At 43.0% G+C, this 22,375-nt stretch overlaps 1 protein-coding gene across 2 annotated transcripts; it reads right to left on the reverse strand.

The window, feature by feature from the left end:
• Positions 1-5,737: 5,737 nt before the first annotated feature.
• On the reverse strand, positions 5,738-11,907 carry LOC122756332 (intestinal-type alkaline phosphatase 1-like). 2 transcript variants are annotated; one of them, XM_044005574.1, is made up of 11 exons: positions 11,800-11,907; positions 11,066-11,182; positions 10,680-10,795; positions 10,152-10,326; positions 8,750-8,922; positions 7,986-8,120; positions 7,783-7,855; positions 7,417-7,551; positions 6,957-7,148; positions 6,656-6,772; positions 5,738-6,064 (listed from the first exon to the last, which is right to left on the reverse strand). In XM_044005574.1, the coding sequence occupies exons 1-11, from the start codon at positions 11,864-11,866 to the stop codon at positions 5,790-5,792; spliced, it is 1,575 nt and encodes a 524-aa protein (XP_043861509.1). In that variant the 5' UTR covers positions 11,867-11,907; the 3' UTR covers positions 5,738-5,789. The 2 variants fall into 2 exon arrangements, with proteins under 2 accessions (XP_043861509.1, XP_043861510.1); XM_044005575.1 differs by having other exon boundaries at positions 5,738-6,058; positions 6,650-6,772.
• Between the last annotated feature and the right edge of the window lie 10,468 nt (positions 11,908-22,375).

A 22,375-nucleotide genomic window follows, 5' to 3' on the forward strand; every position in this document is an offset into this window, starting at 1 on the left:
ACACAGCTAGTAGGTGTCAAGTGTCTGAGGCGGGACTTGAACTCAGCTCCTCCTGAATCCAGGGCTGACACTTTATTCACCTCGCCACCTAGCGGCCCAATTTTTGTAAGATTTTGAATTTCAAATTTTCCTCCTTCCTTCCCTCCCCACTCCTGAAGCCAGCAAGCAGTCTGATATATGTTCTACATTACAATCATGTTAAACATATTTCCACATCAGTCATGCTGTGAGAGAAGAATCAGAACAAAAGGGAAAATCCCCAAGAAAGAAGAAAAGAACAGCAACAACACAAGTGAAATGAGTGTGCTTCGATCTGTATTCAGACTCCATAGTCCTCTTTCCGGATATTCTCCCCAATCTTATGTACAACAACAGAAATCATGTCTCTCCAGGGCATATTTAAGCCAAGTCATACCCTTCTCCCACTCCACATTACACCTCCTCAGAGTCCTGCATGGGCTCTTGACTATATTGTTGTTGGGTTTGGGGTTTGTTTGGTTGGTTGTTGTTGGTTTTTAACAGAAAATCCTAGTCATGGACATTAGAATTTCCAACTTCCCTCTCTCACCTCATAGAATCATAGTATCTCATAAATGGGTCCAGAGCCTGTCTAGATCACCCCATAAGTGAAGGAGAATCCCCCCTATAGCCTGCCCGACAATCAGCCATTTAACCTCTGTTAGGGGGTGAAGGGAAACTTACTATTAACTGGGGCAATTCATTCCACTCTTGGACACTTCCGATCATAGAAAAGATTTTCCTTTTATCAAACCTAGGTTCCTTTTGGGGGGCCCCTCCCCATTGCTCCTGGTTCAGCTCTCTGCAGCCAGACAGAACAAGACTAATCCTTCCTCCATATTAAGTCCTCCAAATACTTGAAGGAAGCTCACCTGTCCCCCATTGTACATGTTCATAGATGAGTAAGTACAGGACATATACACAATAAATGTGAAGTGATTGGAAGCGGGGTGGGGGGGGTGGGTGGAAAGTCACTAACAACTGGAGGAATCAGGAGAGGTGGCACGGGGTTGAGGCTTGAAGAAGAATTCAAGAGATGGAGGTGAAGAAGGACCACATCCCAAGTATGGGACAGCCTGTACCCGGGAGCAATGATGGGATATGGAATGCCTAACATAGGAACCATCAATTCATTCTGTTGGTTTGAAATGTAAAATGTTTAAAGGAGAGTTATGTGCAATAAAACTCTGTAGACTGGAACCACACTGTGAAGGACTTTAAATGGGAATTAAAGCAGTTCATGTATTTTCTCCGAGGCAATTGGGAGCCATGGTAGCTTCTTGAGACCAGGGGAGACATGGTCAGAACTGTAGTTTAGGAATACTCATTTGTCAGCTGTGTGGAAAAAAGAATAGAGAGGAAGAGATTTCAGACAAGACCAGGCAATTGATTGGATATGGGAATGAGTGAGAATAAAGAGGAGAGAATGATTTCCAGAAGGCAATCTTGAATGACTGGGCATAGAGAGATTGTCTCTACATCAGGTGAGGAGGGATTCACAAAGATTAAATCATGTATTTCTTAGAGTTTTGAAAGAAATGTATCCTGGATATAGAACAAAATAGTAGAGGCTATGAAGGAGAAACAGAGGAGCTCATGAGTTAATTGAAGCTGAAAAGGGCATAATTTCATGGATTATAGCTACAAAGAACAACAACTTCAATGTGGAACTTATAATAATAACTAGTATTTATATAGATCTTTACGGTTTGCAAAATACTTTATAAATATTATCTTATTTGATCCTCACAACAATCCTGGGAGATAGGTGCTATTATTTTCCCCATTTTACAGATGAGGAAACTGAGGCAAATGGAGGTTAAGTGATTTGCCCCAGGGTCACATAAGTAGTGTTTGAAGAACTCATATCTTCCTGATTCCAAGTCCAGCCTTCTTATCCACTATGCCACCCAGCTGTCTCCTTAAGTGTGAGCTAAGAGAGGGGGTGGGCAGAGAATAAGGGTCTGAATGGCCAAAGTAATATAAGGCAAAAGTATAGAAAGCTTTTCTGGAAGAGGTAAGACATTAGTTGGGAGACAGTATAAGGGCGTGGTTTCTGTAAAGGACAGCGTTCTAGGTAGAATGTCGTGCAAGTTCAAACATCATGTGATGATGTAAAGAGGAAAGAGGGCAAAGTTTACAGAGAGAGGCAAGTGGGTTTATAGACCAGGAACACAGGCTGAAGAGCAGGAATGAACCCTGAAGATTGTGTAGTTGAGGGTTTCTTAACACCAGGCACAGAGAAGGAGAGCAAGGACAGTTTTGGAGAAATGTAACAGGGCAACGATACAAAGAGTTCTTGACAGTAAGCTTCTTATTCTCACAAGGAAACGATGAAACTTTTAAGATCTTAGATGAGTTACATCCAGCAGTCTGGTGGAGTCAATAGATCCCTTCTCAGAATCATGGTTTGTTGTTGTTTTTAATGTCCTAGTAATCTTTATTTTACAGTTAAGACTCTAAAATGATCAAAGAAAAAAAATACACAAATACGAACTACAAGTATTTCTATTCACAAGATCCCAAGAGCTTGGAGAGACTTCAGAGATCATTTTAAGTCTTAGCCCCTGGTCTCTAGTCACAGACACAGCAAAACAGTTCAAGGTAGGTAAGTAACATAATAGATATAGTGCTGGACTTCTGAGTTGAGAAGACCAGTGTGAGACTCCTCCCTTGGACACGTACTACTTGTTTGACCCTACACAGGTCACTTAACCATTCTGCATCTCAGCGAGACCTCCAAGTCCCAATCAGCTCTAAATCGGAGACATCCAGAGTTATTTATTCTGCTCTCATCTAAGATCTTAGAAGTTTCACAGTTTCTCTCGAGAGTAAGAAGCTTACTGTCAAGAACTCTTCTTGGATCATCTCCAAACCCTTCCTTTCTCCCCTTTCCTCAATAATCTTTCCTCTTCTCAATCAACAGGTATTCTGAAATCCACACAACCTTGTTCCCTTCCTTCTTGCTACCATCTATCTATGCATCAGAATCATGTTTTTAAATGCACAAGATTACAAAGGAAGTACATCATACTGAAATATAATTATCAATTAAAAACACCAAGCTCACAGATCCCTCAGGTTAATAATTTCTGATCTAGTCCAACACCTTTATCTTGCAGATGAGGAAACTGAGGCACAAAGTGGGGAAGCAAGGGCAGCAAAGGAGGCTACAACGAGACATTTGGGCTTTGCTGGTACAAGATGAGAGAGGCTTGGCCAGAGAGTAGCCTGCCTGAAAGAAATCTGGCATTTTAGCCCAATAGGTAATAGTCAAGAAGGTGATAATAGCACAAGCAAGAAAATGAATAGGATCTTGGGTGCACCTGGTAAAGGTTAGCCTCCACCTGGTGCTGCCAAAATGTAGATAAGAACCAGATGCCCTTGACCTTAAGAAACTGCCTTTGGGGGGATAATATGTAAAGAAAAGTAAATGTAGGGTGGCTAGGAAACACAGTTGACAGCTAGATGGCAAAGTGGGTAGAGTTCTGGGCCTGGAGATAAGAAGATATAAGATCAAATCTGGCTTCAGACATTAGCTATGTGACCCTGGGCAAGTCACTTAGCCCTGTTTGCCTCAGTTTCCTTGTTTCCAAATGAGCTGGAGAATGAAATGGCAAGCCACTTCAGGATCTTTGCCAAGAAAACCCAAAATAGGGTCATGGAGAGTCAGATACAAATGAAAATGACTGAACAACAACAAATGCCAAATAATAGCAATATTGGCTAGCATTGACATATTTCTTTAAGGTTTGCAGAGTTCTTTACGTATATTATCTCATTTGACCCTCACAACTACTAGGGCAGGTAGGTGCTCCTATTATCCAGTTTTATGGATGAGGAAACTGAGGCAGACAGAGGTTAAGCGACTTGCCTAGGGTCACACAGCTGGATAGTGATTGAATTGGGATTTGAACTCAGGTCTTCTTTACTCCAAGTCCCACACTCTGTCCAACAAAATCTCTAGTGGCCTTCCTGAGGCAAAAATAGATCCAGTGGAGATTGTCCTTTTGTAGATGTACTTTTGCCTTTCTACAATGTAGAAGGGAATTTTAGGGGGAGGGGCACATTCAGGAAGTAGCATTGGAGTTGAGTTTTGAAGGGAGTGAGGGATTCTGTTGGGTGGAATTGAACTTTATAAGCATGAGGGATGGTGAATGGGAAATAGCCACAGGCCAGTCTGTCTGTAGTGGGGAATAAAGAAGATGAAAAAGAATGAGATGGGTTAAGAAGCAAGTAAAACGAAGAGAAAGAAGGGGAGAAAGGAGATAGAGAAGAGAAAGAAGAGACTGGAAAGGAGAGAAAAGAAGATGCCAAATGGCAGAATTGTTCCTCTCTTTGGATTTGTGAGGAATTTGTGGTGGCTGGTGTTTGGGTAACTGGTTCTGGGGTCTCAGAGATGGGGCTGCCTGATGGGGAGCCAAGTATTCAGGCCACCAGTGGTTCAGAGATGCTTCTTAAGAGTGGCCTCAATATGAGCAATAGTTCTAAAAAGGAAACTATATAACTATATGAAAGAATGCTTCAAATCCTAATAATACAAGAAATCCAAACTGAAACAACTCTGAGCTTTTATCTCATACTCAGGAATTTGTCAAAGACTCCAAAAGAGGGAAATAGTGTCAGAAGGGCTGTAGAAAGATGGGGACACTAATGCATTGTTAGTGGACCTGAGAATTGGTCCAACTATTCTGAAAAGCAACTTGAAATTATGTTAAGTGATTAACATGTGCATTTGACCCAGTGAACTCTCTGCTAGGTATATATCCCAAGGAGGTTAATGATAAAAAGAAAGACCACATTCACACTGGTAGCATTTTTTTCTAGTAGCATTTTTTAGTAGTAAAGAGCTGTAAACAAACCCTAAATGCTCATCTATTGGGAAATGGCTAAACACATTGTGCACACGAATAAAGTGGAACATTACTGCAACTGTAAGGAATGAGAAATCTAGTGAATGCAGAGAATCATGGGAAGATGTATAGCATAAGAATTATTCCAACAGTGTAAATCTAAAGAATGACCAAAAAATAAAGCAATTGAAAGTGAATGCTGTGAAATTATGATGACAAAGTTTGGTTCCAAAGAAGAACTATGGGAAGGCACCTTCTTTCCATTCTTATAGAGGACTATGGGGATGGGACACAGCAGGTGATGTCAGACTCTTTTGGTGTGTTGGTTACCCCTCTGATTCTTTGCTCATTATGATGGCTCTCTGGGGAGGAGAAGAGAAGGAGCCATGCTGGATCACATAGATGATGGGAAAACAAAAGATATCAATAAACATGCCTTTATAAATCAGAACTTCCTGATCAGAGCTGGTAGCCCCGGGATATTCTGCTTCCATAGCTGGAATCTTTTCCATGTTGGAGGTGGCAGCAGGCAGGGCTGTTGGGGGTAAACATGGACATGCCTGTGACCTTCCTTGTTCTCTAGCCCATCTGGGCAGAGGCCTTGAAGCACAAAGCTAGCAGAAGATAACAAGGGAACTCACCCCATGCAGCCACTTAGCAGATGGGGTAGAGGAGAAGGCTCCCAATGCTGGGGGTTGGAGTGGGGTAGAGGTGAGGTAAAGGTGGGAGTGGCCTCAATGAGATCAGTCTTCATTTGGGACTTTGATTCCTAATTTGTTTATTGGCAGTTGTAATGTCCCTAGTGGGGGCCTGTCAGGAGCCTCAGGAGTCCCTCTCACAGTGGCAGTAGCAAGTAACCCAGGGAAGCCACTGGAAGGTGGAGGAAGGGATGGTGGCTGGGAGTTCACTGGTCCTGGATCAGTGCTGAACTGCTAAGAGCAGGAAAGCCCAGGCAAGGATTAACAGCAGGAAGGAGCCCGATGTCTGGGGGCTGCTGCCAGGCGCTGGGAGCCCACAGTTCTCATAGGGCTTCAAGCAGCCAGCAAAGGCCATCACATGAGCCACATAAGTCTGCTCCTGCACGCCGTGGAACAGGTGGGCTTGGGGACCTCGTGCGAAGATGGCCACGTCCTCTCCACCATGAGTCTCTGAGTCCAAGAGCACAGCTGCCTGGGCCTGATAGTACACTGCCTCTGAGGAATGTGGGAGAAGGAAGAATCTGTAAGTAATACTGCCCCACCCCGCCCCACCCTCAGGCATCACCGGGAACACAGCTCTAGACTTGAAAGGGACCTCAAAGGCCTTCTGTTCCACACCCGCAATTTACAGAGGAGGAAACAGGCCTAGGAAGAAGTGACTGGCCCAGGTCACACAGGTCGCAAATAGCAGGGTTCTGACCACTGTACCGCACTGCCTTGGATTCAAAGCTCAGCTCCAGGATTCTTTTGAATGTGAGGCTTTTCTTGATCCCCCCCCTTGTCAGCGCCCTCCTCCCCTTCCTCCCCCCCTTTACTTTGTAAACACTGTGTACTCATTGTCCTCCATCCCCACCCAACAGAATGGCCGCCCTTGGAGGGCAGGGACTTTCACTTTTTAGTCTTTGTGCCTCAGCACCTTGGACAGTGCCTGGCACCTAGCAGTTCTTTAATGGACACTTGGGGAATGGAATGGAGATGCTCCCTGGAGCTCTAGCCTAGAGCCAACGCTTCCTCCCCCCCCCCTCCATATTAGCCTGGGCTCCCTCTGCCTCCCAACTTCCCCGTGTGCTTGGTTCCCACTCTCACCACTGATGCTGTCGTTGACATCTGGCCTGCTACCATTGACCTGCTTATAGCCAGGTCCATTGCCATATAAGATGGAAGTATATGCTTTTCCATCTAGGGCCCGGCTGGGAGCCAGTCCTGAGGAAAGAGACCCAAGAAGAGATGATAGATCAGGATCCGGGACAAATCACCCCTTCACAGGGCTCCCACCGTGAAGCATCTGGGGTGGAGTCAACTTAGGGTACTGAACAACGATGGATGGGAATAGGAAACCTTTAACTTGAGGATGGATGCCCTATCTTGTCACCCACACATCTCCTACCAAAGATGGAGCTGCCTCTGTAGGTGTAGCCACCAAAGGAGAAGACATGGGAGTGGTCCGCAGTGATGGCGATCAAAGTGTCCCTTTCATTAGTTAGTTGAGTGGCTTCATCAATACTTAAGTCAAACATGACGGCTTCTGTCAAGGCCAAGTGCGCGTAGCCATCGTGGTGGGCGTGGTCAATTCGGCCTCCTAAATGAATACATATAGTGAGGTTAACCTCTGCTCCAAGAAGCACCACCTACTGGCAGACTTCCATCTCTTCCCACTCAGGGTCCTTGTCTATTTTGCTTACTCCCTGTGTGACTTTGGCCAAGTCACTTCAGTTTCCTCATCTATATAGTGATCCTCTCTAGCCCTTCACCTATGACTGCTTCCCATCTTCCTTTCTTCACAGCCTCAGGAGCAGCCTTGCAGAATCATCCCAGAAGTCTCCTGGACCGAGTTAGCCCCATCTTACCTTCTACAAAGAGGTAGTAGCCTTTGGGATTTCGGCTGAGCATTTTGATGGCAACTCGGGTCATCTCCAGCAATGACGGGTCTGTGAGATTATCACGTTCTAACTCATACTTTGTGTCCCTAGGTTCAAAGAGACCTTGGAGAAAGAGATCTTGTCTCAGTCATCAGATAGTAGGACCATGGCACAAACACACTCTGAAGAGTTCTGGACTTTCCCAACTTGGGCCCATATATCGTGTCAATTCTCTCTAAGCAAAGAGAACCCAGTCAGGAGCTTCATCCTAACTATAAGATGCCGGGAAGACCAAAAGCCAGCAAAAGGGTGTACCTGCAGGGGACACTTAGAGGAGGGGAGGGCAGCTGTTACCCATGATATGTGTCACTGTGGGGTCTTCTGATACATTCAGTAGCTGTTGAAGGTTCCATACGTATCTGGCACCCTGAGAAGGACAACCACCATCAGCCTTGACTGTCCCCTCCTCTGGGTCTGGGAGCCCTGATCAATGGAACCTTCTCCCTCTCTTGGAATTCCTCTCCACTCAGCCTCCCACACTGAATCAATCCCATCACCTTTGTTTTGTTCAGCCATTCCTGTACGAGGTTCCGACCATCCATCCTAATTCCGTCCTGACTTCTACTCTCTGGGTACTCAGGATCCGGGGTTCCAACTGGAAACATATACTTGCGGCCCCCACCCAGGATCACCTGGGAGGAAATGGGAAGAATGGCATGGACAGAGTGGGCTGTGTGAGCAGCCCTTCTCTTCCTGCTGTCCACATCCCTAAGTCTGACTCACCTGCCCCCACCCTGACAAGTCCATCTATTCTTGGCATTCTCTGTCCCATCATTCCTTGTATCTCCTTGATTCGGCCCTTCAAGTTCTCCATTGATCCACATGGACCCTCTTCCCAGAGAACCTTATTATATCCCCGGCTTTTCATCACAAAGGGGAAACCGAGGTGGAAGAGTGCAAAGACACCCCTCCCCTGAGAGTGTCATTCTCATGTTGATGCCCACCTCCTCCAAGAATCTCAGCATCTCAGATCTGGAAAAGGGCCCCAAGGCATCTAAGCCAATTTGGCCTGAATAAGAATCCCCTCTCTGACTGTCCCCAACAAGTGGTCATGCAACCAAGGAGGCCACTCCAGGCCCCCTGGGACAGAGACTTGCCACCTCCACAGGCAGCCCCTCCCACCTTGGGAAAGCTCCCATTGTCAGAAGATCACACTAAGTCTGCTGCTTTGCAGCTTCAACCACTTCTCTCCAAACCCTGGGCAGACCCCTTGACTGTGACCCCACAAGAACACCCCGAAATTCCACCCTGAGGACCTTACATCAATATCCACATTGGAAATCAGCTGGGAAGCAATGTCCTTGCAGCCACTCTTCAGGGCTTCATCAGGCATGTTGGCATCTGAGTACCAGTCTCGGTTTACCACATGGGCGTACGTGCCCGAGGGTGAGGCATGTTGCACCCGGGTGGTGGTTACCACCCCCACTGACTTCCCTGAGGGAATTCAGATCCAGGATCAGACCCCAGGGCCACCTCTCCTCCATAGACAAAATGGAAGAATAGTTCCTACCCTACAGGTACATTTTATTGTGGGGTCAGGGTGCATAGGAAGACAACAGGTAAACAGTATATCCATATATGATTAAGAGAGCATCAACAATTAGGGAATAGGGAGGGGATTCCTGTAAATGTCACCTGAGCAGAACTTTAAGGAAGCTGGGAACTCCAAGAGTTGGAAGTGAGGATGACACTTCCTCACCCACTCACCCAGGCCTTGGTGACAGTCAAAGGCATGGAGGTGGGAGATGAAGGGCCGAGTTTAGGGAACAGCAACTAGGGAAGTTTGGCTGGACAAATCTGTGAAGGGGATTTATGTGGGAAAAGCCTAGAAAGGTAGGCTAGGGCCAAACTGTGAAGGGTTTTATGTGCCAAGAAGAGTTCGTATTTATTTTGGAAGCACAGGAGTTCACTGGAGCAGGGGAGTAATAGGTCAAGACACGTGCTTTAGGCACCTAGATAGCACAGTGAGTAGAGCATTGGACCTGGAGTTAGGAAGATGTGAATTCAAATCCAGTCTCAGACATTTACTAGTTGTGTGACCCTAGGCAGGTCATTTACCTTCTCTCTGCCCCAATTTCCTCATCTGTAAAATGAGGATAATAATAGCACCTATCTCCCAGGGTTGATAATATTTGTAAAGTTCTTTGTACACCTCAAGGCTTGATTTATCCTCATTATTTTGGCAGCTGGGTGGAAATGCTTTGGAGAAAGGAAAGGTTGGAAGCCAGAAAACAAATGGAGATTGTTGCAATAGTGCAGGTAAGAAGTGATAAGAATCAGATTACCTGCTGTCTAGGGGAGGGGGAAGGGAGGGGAGGGAGGGAGAAAAATCTGAAATTGTAAAGCATGTATAAACAAAAGTTGAGAACTATCTTTACATGTAACGGAAAAAATAAAATACCTCATACATTAAAAAAAAAAAAGTGATAAGAGCCAAGACTAGGGTGGATCTGTGAGTGGAAAAGATGGGGTGTTGGGGTCTACACCACAAGGTTTGGAGATTACTTGGCTCTGGGGGATGAGGAAGAGTGAGGATCTGAGGTTGGATGCCCAAGGGGCTGGGATGATGGTGGTGCCCTTGACAGAAGCAGGGACACTGGAGGAGAGATGACTTGGGAGCGGCAGGTGATGAGTGGCGCCCCAGTAGCTGTTCCTCAGCTTACCTGCCTCCTTGGCTCGCTGCAACACTGAGAAGACCTCATTGCCCCAGGTGGAGTTGCATTGGTCCACACGGGCAGCAGCACTGACTCCGATGGTTTTGTAGTTGCCCTTCACACCACACAGGTAAGCAGTGGCTGTGCCTGCACTGTCGGGGACCTGCCTGTCTACATTGTATGTCTATGCAGATGACAACTGGTTAGTTTTTGGGCTGCTGGCAGAAGAGTCCCCATGCCCTCACCCAGCAGAGCAGGGACCGCCCTCCCTTGCCATCCATGGAGCCTGGCCACAAGCCCTTCTAGCCATTGCTGAGGTTCCCGCCCCACCCCATCCCCCTCTCCCAGAAGCCTTCCTCCCCCTCTCCTTCCTCATTTCCCAGGTGCGCTCCACCCCTCTCAGCTCCCTAGGGCTCCTGCCCAGGCTCACAAAGGTCACCAGTGTCTGAGGGAGGATTGGAGTCCAGGTCTTCCTGACTTTGAGGCTAGTGCTCTATTGATCTAAGGTTTTCCCTCAGCCCCTCCTTTCAGATGTACCTTGGACAGAGCCACATAAGGGAACTTATCCATAGCCAGTGGGGTTTCAGGTCCCAGGTTTCCATTCAGTTGTCCTTTGAGTATACGTGCGGCCGTCACGGTGGGCATTCCCATCCCTGGGTGGAGCCAGGACTCTGCTTAGGACTGAGCCCATCCCTGGTCTGAGACCCAGGGCAAACATCCTTCACAGCCACCAGCCACGTAGGAAGGAGGACAGGGCCAGAGAGACAAGGTCTCCAGGTGTGGTTTGGGTTGGGGAGGTGACTCACTGTAGGGGCAGGGGCTCTATCTGGGCTAATGTGCTCATCCTGGGGAAGTTTGGGTTCTTGTATGTGGGGTGGGGTGGGGGTTGGTAGTGGCAGATTGATGTCAGCGACCACACTCACCATCTCCCAGGAAGAGGATGAGATTCTTGGCCGAGGTCCGGATAGGTTGCAGTCGCTGGGCTGTCTCAAGGGCAGCTTTGGCCTGCTGGTTCCAGAAACTGGGGCTCTCTTCTGCCTCTGAGGGCACAGCACCAGTGACCTCAGGGGTGGACAGCGCCTCCCTATACCTCACTCCCAGCGCTTCTGGGCCCCGACCCCCCAAACCACTGAAAATCATACGGGGATGGATTTTAGAGTGAGAAAGAGCCTTAGAGAGCCTGGCATGCTAGAGCTGAGCCTGTGGAGATGGTCCACCCAACCCTCCTGCCTAGCAGATGAAGAAACTGAGACCAGACATACTCACGTCTATGCAGCACCTCAGGTCCCCAGATGCTGAATGTAGCACTCTTTCCATCATATTCTACTAATGTAGCTCCCCCCCCCCCATTTTACACAGGAGGAAACTGAGGCCTGGAAGTGGGGAGGGGATTGGTGGAGATCTTACAGCCAGTAAGCAGCCCTCTCCTAACAATTTCCCAAACTGCCTTTCCCCTTCAGAAGATACCCAAGGCATCTCTAACTCTCAGATCCCCTTGGGTTTCCCCATTCCTGGGGGCTAATTCCTTTAATAGCCTTATAGCCACAATCCTCCCCATATTTGGGGATTTCTCTAAAGCCCCACTCCTGGGACAGTCATTGGGTAGGACCCTGTCTATGGTCCCTTTCAATAAGGGAAGCCCCTTGGAGGACATTACCTGGGATGGTGCCATCTGTAATGTGGAAATAGAGTCCCACCAGGAACAAAGCAACACTTCCCTGCATCCTGTGGCCAGAGAGAGAGAGAGAGAGAGAGAGAGAGAGAGAGAGAGAGAGAGAGAGGGAGATGTGTTGTTTCTCAGGGACACTCAGTTGCTTAAGAGTGGCCTATGGGGACTTTGGCCCCCAAAGCAAAAGCTATCTGCTTCCTGGAAGATCTTGTTCTTCCATGGATACTCCACCCCCTCCAACCGTCCTGGCCATACCCCTGCCCCCAAAGGGCCCTCCTGGCCTGAACCCTCCCATTGTGCAGCCAAGATGGTGGTGGGTGGTGAGAGTGGGGGGCAGAAGAGGCCCCAGCTCCAGGTCAGATAACTCCAGCTCCACCCAGCTACTAGGACAGGAACTAACTCACAGAAGCACAAAATGTCACCCTGTGGAAAACACCCAACCCTTGTCTGTTGCCCTTATATATTGATCACAGCTCTGGAACTGCTAGGCACCTCAGAGGCCATTCAGTCCAACCCCCTCCCTCTATAGGTGAGGAAACAGAGGCTGAGGACAGTGGAAGTGACTTCTTGCCCAGGTCTTGAGTGTGACAGGATTCAAACCCTGGTCCTCTAAAGCCCTGGCTCTTTCCATGGTGCCTCATACTCCACACTGTTGGCAAAGGCTGGATTTCATTTTTGGTCTCTTGTTTCCAAATCTAGAGCTTTTCCAGCACTTATCATCCAGACTACAGCCAGAACAAATCTAAGTGGAGGCAGTTAGGAAGACCTGAGTTCAAATCTAGTCATAGCCACTTACTAGATGTGTGATACTAGGCAAGTCATTTATCCTCTCTCTCTCTGCCTCAGTTCCTCCATCTGTAAAATGGGGGTGATAGGGATAATAATTGCATCTACCTCTCAGGGTTGTTGTAAAGACTGAATGAGATAATGCGTATAAAGGCTTTTGTAAACCTTAGTGTCCACTATAATCACTGTTACATGTTATTATCAATATAATAATATCCTCATAGCCTCCTCATCATTATTAGGCCTGGGGGCAGGCGATAGTCCGAGGTCCAGGGGTGAGTCAGCCTCTTGGCTCCACAGATGCTTAGACCCAGAAGGGGTTAGAGCTGTGAATAATGCCAGGGAAAGGGGCAGATAAGTCAGGGCCAGCTCCCTTTGACCTTGAAAACTCTCCATGACTCTGCCTTTCCTACTTGTCCAGCCTTCCTCCACCTTCCTCCCCACTCCTGCCCAATGTACTTTTTAACCCTATCAATGCTAGTCTAGTGGCTATTCTTTGAAATGACTTCATCTCCCGACTCCATACATAGTCAGTCTCTGATCATTGCCCCATGCCCAGCACTCCCTCCCTCCTCATCTCTGTCTCCTGGATCCCCTGGCTTCCGTAAAGCCTTACTTCTACAAAGCCCTTCCCAGTCCTCACAGAGCCTTCCATCTGAGCTTATCTCTAATTTAAATTGTTTCCACGTTGTTTGTTCAGAGTTATTTGCATGTTGGCTCTCCCATTAGACTGTGGGGTCCTTGAGAACAGGGACTTTCTTTTGCTGGGTGTCCCCAGCATCTAACATAGTGCCTGGCACATAGTAGGCACTTAATAAATTCTGATTGACCAGCTATCTTCCTCTCCTTTGTGGCTTAAACATAGGAGCCCTTTTAATGCCTTGAAAATGTTGTCTAGGAACATTTCCTCCTCCCCCCCACTCCTTTACTTCACCATTTAACCAAAACTGCTCTAAAGTTCACAATCACCTCTTAAATACCAACTCTAATAACCCTTTCTCTAGCCTTGACCTCCACAGCATTCGAATCTGCTGATCACTCTCTCCTGGATACTTGTGTCTTTTCTCTGGATTTTTGTGACACCGCTCTCTCCCAGCTCTCCTCCTACCTGACTGCTGTCTCTCCTTCTCTTTTGCTGACTATCATGTAGGTCATGCCTGCTAATTCTAGGTGTTCCCCAAGGTTCTGTCTTGGGTGCCCATCTCTTCTCCTCTACTCTTTCTTTTGGTGATCTAAGTTGCCATGGTAAAATGATCATTTTGGGGCAGCTAGGTGGTGCAGTGGATAAAGGACCAGCCCTGGATTCAGGAGGACCTGAGTTCAAATCCAACCTCAGACACTTGATACTTACAAGCTGTGTGACCCTGGGCAAGTCACTTAACCCTCATTGCCCTGCCCAAAACAAAAACCAGAAAGAAAAAAACAAGATCATTTCTATGTAATTGATTCCCAGGTCCATTTATCCCAGTGTTTCTCCTGACCTTCAGGGCTAGGGAAGAAGAAGGCTACTCAAATGATCATTATTCTGTCATGAAGATTCTGGTTGAGGGAGGAATTTCCAGGGGTAACCCTCAGTTTGCTGAGCTAAGAAACCAAGGAGTTATCAGCCTGGCTATTAAGGGAATGTAATCAATGGACTCTTGTTCAGTGAGAGAAAAGCAATGGTTTGATAAGCCAGTGCCCGGCCACCAAAAATTCCCTAATGGCCACACCCATGCCCTACCCACTCAGAAGCCATACCAGCTGGCTCTCTGCCTCTGGGACCCATTCTCTTTCTGGTCCACTTTATCCCCTGCAGTAGCACAAATCTGATAAGGACTTAATTGACTTCCCTGGAATTAAGGAAGAGGCCATAAAACAAGGAGCTCTGGAAGTTCCTGAGTCACTGCCAGAATCATTCTGGAGCCCCCAGAAAAGAAACATGAATACTTATTTATCATCATTTTACAAAGGAGGAAACTGAGGCTCAGAGAGGTTAAGTGACTTGTCCAGTCACACAGCTAGGAAGCACCAACAGATCTTTACTCCACTGTCTGCTTGAATGTGGCCTCTAGACATCCATATCTCCTCCAGTCATTAAAAACCTTCATCATCTCCTCATCCTCTATCTCCTCCTTTTCTCAACCAAATGCTTGAAAAAGTTCTATACTTTTTGTCAGCTCTTCCTGTCCTCCTAATCTTTTTTTTTTGGCAGGGCAATGAGGGTTAAGTGACTTGCCCAGGGTCACACAGCTAGTAAGTGTCAAGTGTCTGAGGCCATATTTGAACACTCAGGTCCTCCTGAATCCAGGGCCGGTGCTTTATCCACTGTGCCACCTAGCTTCCCCCACCTGTCCTCCTACTCTTGCTGTCTCCTTCTCCTTCTCCTTCTCATCTTCCTTCTCCTTCCCCTTTCTTCTCACTTAGCTTTGTATCAGTTCATATAGATCTTACCAAGTTTTTCTGAAACTACACCCCTCGTCATTTACCACAGCACAATACTACTTTATCACAAATGTATGCCACAAATTGTTCAGCAATTTTCCAATTGATGAGCATCCCATTAATTTCCAATTCTTTACCACCACAAAAAGAACAGCTACAAATGGAATTTTTATATCTAGGTACATATAGATCTAATGATGTTATTGTTGGGTCAACTTTTTGTTATAAAGATTATTCCAGATAGTTCTCCAGAATAGCTGGACCAGTTTACTATTCCACCAACAATTCATTAATATACGTGTTTTCTTTCATCTCCACTAGCATGTCATTTCTGATAGATGTGACATAGTATCTTAGAGTTATTTTAATTTGCATATCTGTAATCATTAGTGATTCAGAGCATTTTCATATGACTATATATAGTTTTGATTTCTTCTTCTGAAAATTGCCTATCTTTATCCTTTGACCATTTATCAATTGGAGAATGACTCTTATTTTTATAAATTGAACTCAGTTCCTGTAGGGTCTGGGACATAAGAAATGGAGTATCCATATAAGGGATGGAATGTGAACCAAGATATGCAATGTGGACTATCCATATAATGAAGAGCCATACATGCTGTTCTTGAAGTGCCTATAGTATGAGCAAACTATGCATGAGGAGTTGGTGCAGCATTTAAACCAATCAGCATTTTCTTCACAAGCACTGCAACCAATGAATAACGTTAGTTAGAATAAAGAAACCTCTTTGCCCTGGAAAGCCCTGGAATTCAAAGCAATTCACAATGTTTACCTGCTGCCAGGGACACACTGACCCCCCCCCCTGTAAATAAGCCTCCTTTAAATAAATTCTCTTCTTTCTTTCTTTTTAATCAAATTAACCAAAGGATTCTCTATTTTATTGTTTTTTAATAAAACCAACTCTTAGTTTTATTGATTAATTCTATAGGGTTTTTTGCTTTCAATTTTATTAATTTCTCCTTTGATTTTCAAGATTTCTAATTTAGTATTTAGTTGGGCATTTTAAATTTGTTCTTTTTCTAGCTTTTTTAGTTGCATGCCCAATTCATTGATCTCCTTTTCCTCTTTTTTGTTCATGTAAGCATTTAGAGATATAAAATTTCCCCTAAGCACTGCTTTGGCTGGACCCCCATAGGCTTTGGTATGTTGTCTCATTATTGTCATTCTCTTGGATAAAGTTATTGATTGTTTCTATGATTTGTTGTTTGACCCACTCACTCATTCTTTAGGATGAGATTGTTTAGTTTCCAATTAATTAATTTTCAGTCTACTTTTCCATGGCTCTTTATTACATGTAATTTTTGTTGCATCATGATCTGAGAAGGATGCATTTACTATTTCTGCCTTTCTACATTTGACTATGAGGTTTTTGTGCCCTAATACACAGTCAATTTTTGAGTATGTGCCATGTGCTGCTGAGAAAAAGGTATATCCCCTTCTATCCCCATTCAGTTTTCTCCAGATATCTATCATATTTAATTTTTCTAATATTCTATTCACCTCTCTAACTTCTTTCTTTTTTAAATTAATAAACTATTTTATTTTTTCTGTTACATGTAAAGATAGTTCTCAACTCTTGTTTATACAAGCTTTCCAATTTCAGATTTTTCTCCCTTCCCCCCTCGCTCCCCCCTCCCCTAGACAGCAGGCAATCTGATATAGTTATATATATATATATACATACATACATACATACATAATAACATTAATCCTATTTCTGCATTAGTCATGTTATAAGAGAGAAAATCAGAGCAATGATGAAAAACCTCAAAATAGAAAAAAAACAACAGCATCAAAAACAAAAGAAATAGTATGGTTCATTCAGCATCTATACTCCGCAGTTCTTTTTTTTCCCCTGGATTTGGAGATCCTCTTCTATCATGAGTTCCCTGGAACTCTTCTGTGCCATTGCATTGGTGAGAAGAATATAGTCCATCACAGTAGATCAACACTCAATGTTGATGATACTGTGTACAATGTTCTTCTGGTTCTGCTCATCTCACTCATCATCAGCTCACGCAAGACCCTCCAGGTTTCTCTGAACTCCTCCTGCTCATCATTTCTTACAGCACAATAGTATTCCATTGTATTCATATACCACAACTTGTCCAGCCATTCCCCAATTGATGGGCACCCCCTCAACTTCCAATTCCTTGCCACCACATAAAGAGCAGCTATAAATATTTTTGTACATGTGGGTCCCTTTCCCCTTTCCATGATTTCTTTGGGAAAAAGACCCAAAAGTGGTATTGCTGGGCCAAAGGGTATGTACAGCTTTATCGCCCTTTGGGCATAATTCCAAATTGCTCTCCAGAATGGTTGGATCAGTTCACGCTCCACCAACAATGGATTCGTGTTCCAATTTTCCCACAGCTTCTCCAACATTTATTATTTTCCTTTTTTGTCATTTTAGCCAATCTGATAGGTGTCAGGTGGTACCTCAGAGTTGTTTTTATTTGCATTTCTCTAATCATTAGAGATTTAGAGCATTTTTTCATATGGGAATAGATAGCTTTGGTTTCTTCATCAGAAAACTGCCTGTTCATATCCTTTGACCATTTCTCAATTGGGGAATGACTTGGGTTCTTATAAATTTGATTTAGTTACCTATATATTTTAGAGATGAGGCCTTTATCAGAAGTACTGGCCTCAAAAATTGTTTCCCAGTTTTCTGCCTCCCTTCTAATTTTGGATGCATTGTTTCTGTTTGTACAAATTTTTTTTTAATTTAATGTAATCAAAATCATCCATTTTGCATTTTATAATATACTCTATCTCTTGTTTGGTCATAAACTGTTTTCCTTTCCAAAGATCTGATAGGTAGACTATTCCTTTCTCTCCTAATTTACCTATGGTATCACCTCTTATGTCTAAATCATGTATCTATTTTGACCTTATTTTAGTATAAGGTGTCAGATGTTGGTCTATGCCTAATTTCTGCCATACTATCTTCCAGTTTCCCCAGCAGTTTTTGTCAAATACTGAGTTCCTATCCCAGAAGCTGGAGTCTTTGGGTTTATCAAACACTACATTACTAGTGTCATTTGCTACTGCATTTCCTGAGCCTAGCCTATTCCATTGATCTACCACTCTATTTTTTAGCCAGTACCAGATAGTTTTGATGACTGCCGCTTTATAGTAAAGCTCCAGGTTTGGTACCGCTAACCCACCTTCCTGTGAATTTTTTTTCATTATTTCCCTGGATATTCTTGATTTTTAGTTTTTCCAGATGAATTTTTTGTTATTATTTTTTCTAGCTCTATAAAATAATTTTTAGGTAGTCTGATTGGTATGGCACTGAATAAGTAAATTAATTTAGGCAGTATTGTCATTTTTACTATATTAGCTCTGCCTATCCATGAGCAATTGATATCTTTCCAATTATTTAGATCTGATTTGATTTGTGTGAAGAGTGTTTGGTAGTTGTGTTCATAGAGTTCCGGGGTTTGTCTTGGCAAGTAGACTCCCAAGTATTTTATATTATCTACTGTTACTTTAAATGGAATTTCTCTTTCTATTTCCTGCTGCTGGACTTTGTTGGTCATGTATAGAAATGCTGATGATTTATGTGGATTTATTTTATATCCTGCTACTTTGCTAAAGTTGTTAATTGTTTCAAGTAATTTTTGAGTTGAATCTCTAGGATTCCTTAAGTATACCATCATATCATCTGCAAAGAGTGATAGTTTTGTTTCCTCCTTGTCTATTCTAATTCCTTTAATTCCTTTTCTCTTCTCTGATTGCTAAAGCTAACGTTTCTAGTACAATATTAAATAATAGGGGTGATAATGGACATCCCTGTTTCACCCCTGATCTTATTGGGAAGGCCTCTAATTTATCTCTATTGCATATATTACTTGCTGATGGCTTTAGGTAGATACTGTTTATTATTTTAAGGAAAGCTCCCCCTATTCCTAAACTCTCCAGTGTTTTTATTAGGAATGGGTGTTGTATTTTGTCAAAAGCTTTCTCTGCATCTATTGAGATAATCATATGATTTTGGTTGGTTTTCTTATTGATGTGGTTGATTATATTAATAGTTTTCCTAATGTTGAACCAGCCCTGCATTCCTGGTATAAATCCCACCTGGTCATAGTGTATTATCCTGGTGATCACTTGCTGTAATCTCCTTGCTAATATCTTATTTAAGATTTTAGCATCAATATTCATTAGGGAAATTGGTTTATAATTTTCTTTCTCTGTTTTTGCTTTGCCTGGTTTTGGTATCACCACCATATTTGTGTCATAAAACGAATTTGGTAGAACTCCTTCTTCACCTATTTTTCCAAATAATTTGTATAATATTGGAATTAATTGTTCTTTCAATGTTTGGTAAAATTCACCCATAAACCCATCTGGCCCTGGGGATTTTTTCTTAGGGAGTTCATTAATGGCTTGTTCAATTTCTTTTTTCTAATATGGGTTTATTTAAGGATTTTATTTCCTCTTCAGTTAACCTGGGCAGTTTCTATTTTTTGTAAATATTCATCCATTTCATTTAGATTGTCAAACTTATTGGCATACAGTTGGGCAAAATAATTCGTAATTATTGATTTAATTTCCACTTCATTGGTGGTAACATCCCCTTTTTCATTTTTGATACTGGTAATTTTGTTTTCTTCTTTCTTTTTTTTAAATCAAATTAACCAATATTTTATCCATTTTATTGGTTTTTTCATAAAACCAGCACTTAGTTTTATTGATTAATTCTATAGTTTTTTTTTTGCTTTCAATCTTATTAATTTCTCCTTTGATTTTCAGGATCTCTAATTTAGTATCTAATTGGGGATTTCTAATTTGTTCTTTTTCTAGCTTTTTAAGTTGCATGCCCAATTCATTAATCTCCTCTTTCTCTTTTTTATTCATGTAAGCATTTAGAGCTATAAAATTTCCCCTAAGCACTGCTTTGGCTGCATCCCATAGATTTTGGTATGTTGTCTCATTATTGTCATTCTCTTGGATATAGTTATTGATTGTTTCTATGATTTGTTGTTTGGCCCATTCATTCTTTAGAATGAAATTATTTAGTTTCCAATTGATTTTCATTCAACTTTTCCCTGGCTCTTTATTACATGTAATTTTTATTGCATCATGATCTGAAAAGGATGCATTTACTATTTCTGCCTTTCTACATTTAACTATGATGTTTTTGTGCCCTAATACATGGTCAATTTTTGAAAATGTGCCATGTACTGCTGAGAAAAAAGTATTTTCCCTTCTATCCCCATTCAGTTTTCTCCAGATATCTATCATGTCTAACTTTTCTAGTAATCTATTCACCTCTTTCACTTCTTTCTTATTTATTTTTCGGCTAGATTTATCTAATTCTGAGAAGGGGAGATTCGGATCCCCCACTAGTATAGTATTACTGTCTAATTCCTCTTGTAACTCATTTAACTTCTCCTCTAAGAACTTGGATGCTATACCACTTGGCGCATACATATTCAATATTGATATTACTTCATTATCTATAGTACCTTTAAGCAAGATGTAATTTCCTTCCTTATCTCTTTTAATGAGATCTATTTTTGCCTGCACTTTGTCTGAGATAAGGATTGCTACTCCTGCTTTTTTTACTTTAGCTGAAGCATAATATATTCTTGTCCAGCCTTTTACCTTTACTCTGTGTGTTTCTCTCTGCTTCAAATGTGTTTTCTTGTAAACAGCATATTGTAGGATTCTGGTTTTTAATCCACTCTGCAATTTGCTTCCGTTTTATAGCAGAGTTCATCCCATTCACATTCATAGTTATTATTACTGACTGTCTATTCCCCTCCATTCTATTTACCCCCTTTGTACTTTCCCCCCTTCTTTCACCCTATTCTTCCTCACTGATGTTTTACTTCTTACCCCTGCCTCCCCCAATCTGCCCTCCCTTTTTATCACCCCCCCTCTCTTTTCTTTACCCTTTTCTCCCTTCCCCTTTTGCTTCCCTAAAGAATGAGTTAAGTTTCTTTATCCCAATGAACGTATATGTTATTCCCTCTTTGAATCAAATCTAATGAGAATAGGGTTGAAACAATGTTCCCCCCTCCTTTCTTTCCCTCTATTGTAATAGGTTTTTTTTACCTCTTCATATGATATAATTCATCCCATTCCACCTCCCCTTTCCTCTCCTCCCCATAGACTCCCTTTTTAACCCCTTAATTTTTTTTGTATCATCACATCAAAGACAATTTATATTTATACCCTCTGTGTAAAGTCCTTCTCTCTGCCCAAATACATTTACAATTCTTAAGAGTTATGAGTATTATCTCCCATGTAGGGATATAAACAGTTTAACCTAATAGGGTGACCTTTTTCCCCCCTCTCTGTTTACCTTTTTAAACTTCTCTTGAGTCTTGTATGTTGAGATCAAATTTTCTATTCAGTTCTGGTCTTTTCACCAGGAAAGATTGAAAGTCCCCAATGTCATTAAATGTCCATCTTTTCCCCTGAAAGAAAATGAATATTTTTGCTGGGTAATAGATTCTTGGTTGCAATCCAAGCTCCTTTGCCTTCTGGACTATCATATTCCAAGCCTTGCGGTCCTTTAATGTTGAAGCTGCCAGGTCCTGAGCAATCCTGACTGTGGCTCCATGATATTTAAATTGCTTCTTTCTGACTGCTTGGAGTATTTTCTCCTTCACCTGATAATTCTGGAATTTGGCTACAATATTCCTTGGAGTTTTCCTTTTGGGGTCTCTTTCAGGAGGTGATCGGTGGATTCTTTCAATGATGATTTTATCCTCTGATTCTTTGATATCAGGGCAGTTCTCCTTAATAATTTCCTGGAACATGGTGTCTAGATTCTTTTTTCTGGTCATGGCTTTCAGGCAGTCCAATGATTCTCAAATTGTCTCTCCTCGATCTGTTTTCCAGATCAGTTGTCTTTCCAGTGAGGTATTTCACATTTTCTTCTATTTTTTTCATTCTTTTGATTCTGCTTGACTGATTCCGGTGTCTCATGGATTCCTTATCTTCCAAGTGTCCAATTTTAATTTTTAAGGCATTGTTTTCTTCAGTAAGATTATGCACCTTTTTTTTCCATTTGGCCAAGTGAATTTTTTAAGGCAGTGTTTTCTTCAATGAGATGATGCACCTCTTTTCCCATTTGGCCAGATGAATTTTTTAAGGAATTGTTTTCTGCAGTCAATCTTTGTGCTTCTTTTTCCAAGCTGCTGATTCTTTTTTCATAGTTTTCTTGTCTTGCTTTCATTTCTCTCACCATTTTTTCTTCTACCTCTCTCAATTTATTTTTTATTTATTTATTTATTTTTTGGTTTTGTTTTTGGCAGGGCAATGGGGATTAAGTGACTTGCCCAAGGTCACACAGCTAGTAATTGTCAAGTGT

Source organism: Dromiciops gliroides, chromosome 4, assembly GCF_019393635.1.
Source record: "Dromiciops gliroides isolate mDroGli1 chromosome 4, mDroGli1.pri, whole genome shotgun sequence".
In the NCBI taxonomy this organism is placed as follows: Eukaryota; Metazoa; Chordata; class Mammalia; order Microbiotheria; family Microbiotheriidae; genus Dromiciops; species Dromiciops gliroides.

Bases quoted from the DNA above. Each gene is read 5' to 3' on its own strand.
- LOC122756332 (XM_044005574.1), bottom strand. From the start codon at position 11,866: ATGCAGGGAAGTGTTGCTTTGTTCCTGGTGGGACTCTATTTCCACATT. The intron at 10,796-11,065 runs GTGAGTGTGGTC...GGCTCCACCCAG, and splicing joins CATCCTCTTCCTGGGAGATG to GGATGGGAATGCCCACCGTG. The intron at 7,552-7,782 runs GTAACAGCTGCC...TCTTTCTCCAAG, and splicing joins CACAGTGACACATATCATGG to GTCTCTTTGAACCTAGGGAC.